General features: G+C 44.5%; 1 protein-coding gene across 1 annotated transcript; it reads right to left on the minus strand.

Moving 5' to 3' along the window:
* Nucleotides 1-1,183: 1,183 nt before the first annotated feature.
* Nucleotides 1,184-2,851, minus strand: LOC149548392 (uncharacterized). Its single transcript, XM_089794256.1, has one exon. The coding sequence runs from the start codon at nucleotides 2,849-2,851 to the stop codon at nucleotides 1,184-1,186; it is 1,668 nt and encodes a 555-aa protein (XP_089650382.1).
* Between the last annotated feature and the right edge of the window lie 2,503 nt (nucleotides 2,852-5,354).

Raw genomic sequence — 5,354 nt, forward strand, 5'->3', positions numbered from 1 at the left:
TGTATGTATACATATATATATATATACATACATATACATATACATATATATATATATGTATATGTATGTATACATATATATATAGATATATATCTATATATATGTGTAAGTATGTACAAATCTATATATATACAATTATAAATAAATCTATATATATACATATATATATATATATATATATATATATATATATATATATATATATATATATATATATATATATATATATATATATATATAAAGGAATTTTATTTTATTTTTAAAAAAATAAATAGATAAATAAAAAATTAAGGATCAGTGTGAAAAAGGAAGGAGCACACGATTATGAAAATAAATAAATAACTATAAGAGGTTAAAAATACAAAAATTAAAAATTATAAAATTACAAAATTTTAAATAATAATAATAAAAATAAAATAGACCCAAGCCCTTACACACACACACACATATATATATATATATATATATATATATATATATATATATATATATATATATATGAACAAAAAATAACTAACTATAAGCATGTGCAAATATTATGTACTTATATACAACTGTATAGATATAAAATCGAACAAGTCAAAAAAATGATCCCAAGAGAAAAAACAAGACGAGAATCAACAGAAAGGACCCTAATACCAAAACAAAGAAGTTAAAAACAAAATAAATCAAAAAAATTAAGCTAAGGAGCAAAAAGCCCTAAATAAATAGATCGAACCTAAAAAATATAAACGCTACTATAAGAAAATGCGTAAATATGTCATAAATGTGAAAAAGACACAACTAGAACCAACCATGATTAAAGAATACAAGCACAAAGAGATAAAAAACAAATCATAAATAAATAAATGAGGATAATAATAAAAATAAAAAACATGAAATCAAGATGGAAGACCCAAGGCTGAAACCAACGGCACAGGAAAGAGCTTGAGGGTTAGAGCGACACAGAGGGCTAAGAAGAAACGAAAAAAGAGAGGAGAGACAACAAGAAACACCTTGAAAAAGGAACACAGAGAACATGAGGAGGGAGGAGCTCCGAGACCAAAAGGTGGGGCCAAGAGACTAAAGATGAAGGGGGGGGGGGGGGGGGGGGGGCTCCCCCAAAAATCGAAAAGGCCAAAACGGGGGAGAGACGAGGGAAGACTCGGGGACACACCAAGGGGGCAGGAAAGCTCGAGAAGCATCAAGGGTGATGCTGAGTATTAAGCGAGCCCAGAAGAGGTTGCCAAGACAAGCTAATGGACCATCCATCATCTCGATTGAGGTTGATGGGATGATAGTTAATTTCAATAGCTTCCTTAAGTTTTCTTTTGAAGAAGTTATCCTCCTTGGAAAGAATTTTGGCGGTCTCCAGACAAATGTGATGTTTGGTGGCCGAGGAATGCTCAGCAAGGGCAGATTTATGGGCTCTGTCATGTCTGATATCTGCACCATGCTCACGAATTCTGGTACGAAAAGAATGGCCTGTTTCCCCTATGTAAGGGGCCCCACAAGAGCACTCAATCTTGTAGACTCCCGAGTCGAGGAAAGAGTCTTTGGTGTCCTTAAGGGGATGAACTTGATGACGTAACTGCAAAAGGGGTTTGAAACCAGTATGAAGACCCTTTTTAGATAAGATCTTCGCCAACTTTTGAGAGATGCCATCGACAAAAGGAAGGGTGGCAAACCGGGGAGGTGGGTTGGGTGGAGGACTGAGGGTACACCTAGAAAGAAAGAAGGACTTGGCTCGGTTGATAGCCTTAGAGATTTGCTTGTGAGAATATCCATTTAACATGAATACATGACGAAGATGAGTGAGCTCTTCATGCAAGTTATCGTCATCATAGATTCTGAAAGCTCTAAGGGCGAGGGTCTTAAGGATGCCAACCTTTTGGTTGGGGTGATGGTGGGAGGATGCGTGCAAGTACAAGTCAGTGTGGGTGGTCTTACGGTGAACCTTGCGATCGAATGACCCATCAGCCTTTCGAATAAGAAGGACATCTAGGAAAGACAACTGATGGTCTGACTCGAGCTCTTTGGCGGAGGAAATGTTGGTGACCAAACTGTTGATGTGAGAGTGAAATAGTTCAAGGTTCTCAAGCCCATGTGGCCAACAAACATTAGTGTCATCAACGTATTGTTTCCACCATTTGGGTTTGAGGGGGAAGGAATGGATAGCCATCTCCTCAAAATGCTCCATGAAGAGGTTAGCGATGACCGAGGAGAGGGGCGAACCCATGGCTACTCCATTGACTTGCTCATAGAAGAAATTTTGGAAAGAGAAGAAGGTCGATCTTAAACAAAGCTCAACCAACTCTGCGATCTCATCCCCGACCTTGCGTTTGACAAGATTGATGGAGTCAAGAACGGGGACCTTGGTGAAGAGGGAAACCACGTCAAACCTAACCAAGATATCGCTAGGTTCCAACTTGGTGTCCTGAATGAATTGGACAAAATGGTTGGAGTCTTTGATGAAAGAGTCAGACTTTCCTAGTAGAGGCGAGATGATCTTGGCCAGGTGGGAGGCCAACAAGTACGTGGGAGAGCCAATGGTATCAACAATAGGTCTTAATGGGATGCCACATTTGTGAATTTTCGGAACCCCATAGATGCGAGGGGTCACCTCTTTAGAAGGCAACAGTTTTTTCTTTGTTGACTCATCAAACGAGGACTTGGCCAAACTGGACTTGACTCTCTTAAGGATCATAGAGCAAGGGTTGCGAGAGAGGATCTTATAGCTATTCGAATCTGAGAGTAAGTCAAGAACTTTAGACACGTAGTCATGCCTGTTCATAACAACAGTGGCATTACCTTTGTCAGCTTTGGTAATGATAATGTCATTATTGCGAATTAAGTCATGGAAGGCACGCATCTAAGAATTGGGGATGTTGCGCTTGGGTGGCTTGGCATGCCTCAGGGCAACCGCACAGTCTTGCCTAATTTCTTTGGCGACATTCGCAGCTAGGCCACTAATGGCATTCTCAATCTCAATCAGAAATTTGACATGAGGGATGGCAATAGGGGTGCAAGTAAAATTGAGACCACGCTTTAGAAAATTAAAGGACAACGAGTCAATGCTAGCACTAGATAAATTGATCACGAGTTTATTATCCCAATCGCGAACTGAAGAGGTGGAAAGAGGAGAGCTCAGGGGGACAGGCGGAATAGGGGGAGCGCACAACGAGACAGAGGAGAGTGAGACAGCTCGAATGGTGAAAGGAGAGGAGGTCCCACCGGGAAGGGAAGGCAAGGAGGACAAAGGGACAGGAGAAGACGATGCTAGCAAGGTCAAACCGAGGCCCAAGGCAGCGACTACGGGGGCTGCTAACGTAAGGTCTGCACAACCTTGGGTGACAAGACCCACACCAATAAGGGGAGGGGGTAGATGCGAGGGGCACATCAAAAAATCAAATCCACGATCCACTAATTGAATGCGAGACTTATCAAGCACGAAAGAGGAGGACGCGTGAACAGGAGGCGTACCTGCGCAAGCTGGAAGAGATCCGTTGAGCAAAGATGACCGTTGAGAGGGGGAGGACCTTTGATCGAGCGCGCCAAGGATGGGAGACTGCTGCAACTGATTATTGGAGGACCCCGCGTTAGGAATGACCAAGGGGTCGTTGTGCTGCCTGTGCACATTAGCCGCCAACGAGAGGTGAGGATCAGGGCTGGAAGTGCTACGAGGAGAGATACAAAGGTCCAAGACGGGAGAAGGCGCTGGAGTGATGCTCTGAGGAGCTGGAGCCAAGCGTCTGGGGGAAGAAGCAACCAGCGAAGGATATTGGAAGACTCGCGAGGAAGGAGCGCGCCAGGCTGAAGATGACTGGTCTAGATCATGCGAGTGATGAGGACTCGTAGGTGCAAGAGGGGCCAAGGAATTGCCGAGCAAAGGAGCAGACATGCCTGCGTGGTCTACCACTGCATTGGGGACACCAGCCAAAGAGGAGGCTGAACGAAGAGAGGAGTCACAAGCAAGAGAGAATCGAGAAGTGTCGAGCGAAGAGGAAGCACAACAGTTGCGTGAACGTTGGAGCAAGCGCCAAAACTTGGCTTTTTGTCTGATGCTACACTGTACCTACCACCCCACTGCTGCTTGGATTTGAAACAAATTTCCCTCCCATGAAGGATATCAATTAACATAATCAGATTTCCACAATCCATTAGTAATGTGAGCAATGTTTCTGGATTAGATTGTGTGAGTTTTTTTAGCATCAACGTTTCGGATCATACTACATGATCCATCATCAGGATGAGAGAGCATCCGAATATGAAATGTGCGGCAGGTACAGTGTAGCATCAGACAAAAAGCCAAGTTTTGGCGCTTGCTCCAACGTTCACGCAACTATTGTGCTTCCTCTTCGCTCGGCACTTCTCAGTTCTCTCTTGCTTGCGACTCCTCTCTTCGTTCAGCCTCCTCTTTCGCTGGTGTCCCCAATGCAATGGTAGACCACGCAGGCCTGTTTGCTCCTTTGCTCGACAATTCCTTGGCCCCTCTTGCACCTATGAGTCCTCATCACTTGCATGATCTAGACCAGTCATGTTCAGCCCGACGCGCTCCTTCCTCGCGAGTCTTCCAATATCCTTCGTCGGTTGCTTCTTCCCCCAGACGCTTGGCTCCAGCTCCTCAAAGTATCACTCCAGCACCTTCTCCCGTCTTGGACCTTTATATCTCTCCTCGTAGCACTTCCAGCCCTAATCCTCACCTCTCGTTGGCAGCTAATGTGCGCAGGCAGCACAACGACCCCTTGGTCATTCCTAACGCGGGGTCCTCCAATAATCAGTTGCAGCAGTCTCCCATCCTTAGCGCGCTCGGTCAGAGGTCCTCCCCCTCTCAACGGTCATCTTTGCTCAACGGATCTCTTCCAGCTTGCGTAGGTACGCCTCCTGTTCACGCGTCCTCCTCTTTCGTGCTTGATAAGTCTCGCATTCAATTAGCGGATCATGGATTTGATTTGTTGATGTGCCCCTCGCATCTACCCCCTCCCCTTATTGGTGCGGGTCCTGTCACCCAAGGTTGTGCAGATCTTACGTTAGCAGCCCCCGTAGCCGCTGCCTTGGGCCTCGGTTCGACCTTGCTAGCGTCATCTTCTCCTGTCCCTTTGTCCTCCTTGCCTTCCCTTCTTGGTGGGACCTCCTCTCCTTTCACCATTCGAGCTGTCTTGCCCTCCTCTGTCTTGTTGTGCGCTCCCCCTATTTCACCCGTCCCCTTGAGCTCTCCTCTTTCCACCTCTTCGGTTCGCAATTGGGAGAATAAACTCGTGGTCAATTTATCTAGTGCTAGCATTGACCCACTGTCCTTTAATTTTCTAAAGCGTGGTCTCAATTTTGCTTGCACCCCTATTGCCATCCCTCATGTCAAATTTCTGATTGAAATT

This window comes from Cupressus sempervirens, chromosome 7, assembly GCF_028749045.1.
Source record: "Cupressus sempervirens isolate cs-2001-9-10 chromosome 7, ASM2874904v1, whole genome shotgun sequence".
In the NCBI taxonomy this organism is placed as follows: Eukaryota; Viridiplantae; Streptophyta; class Pinopsida; order Cupressales; family Cupressaceae; genus Cupressus; species Cupressus sempervirens.

Excerpts from the sequence above, each read along its gene's own strand:
- LOC149548392 (XM_089794256.1), bottom strand. The coding sequence starts at position 2,851 with ATGCGTGCCTTCCATGACTTAATTCGCAATAATGACATTATCATTACC.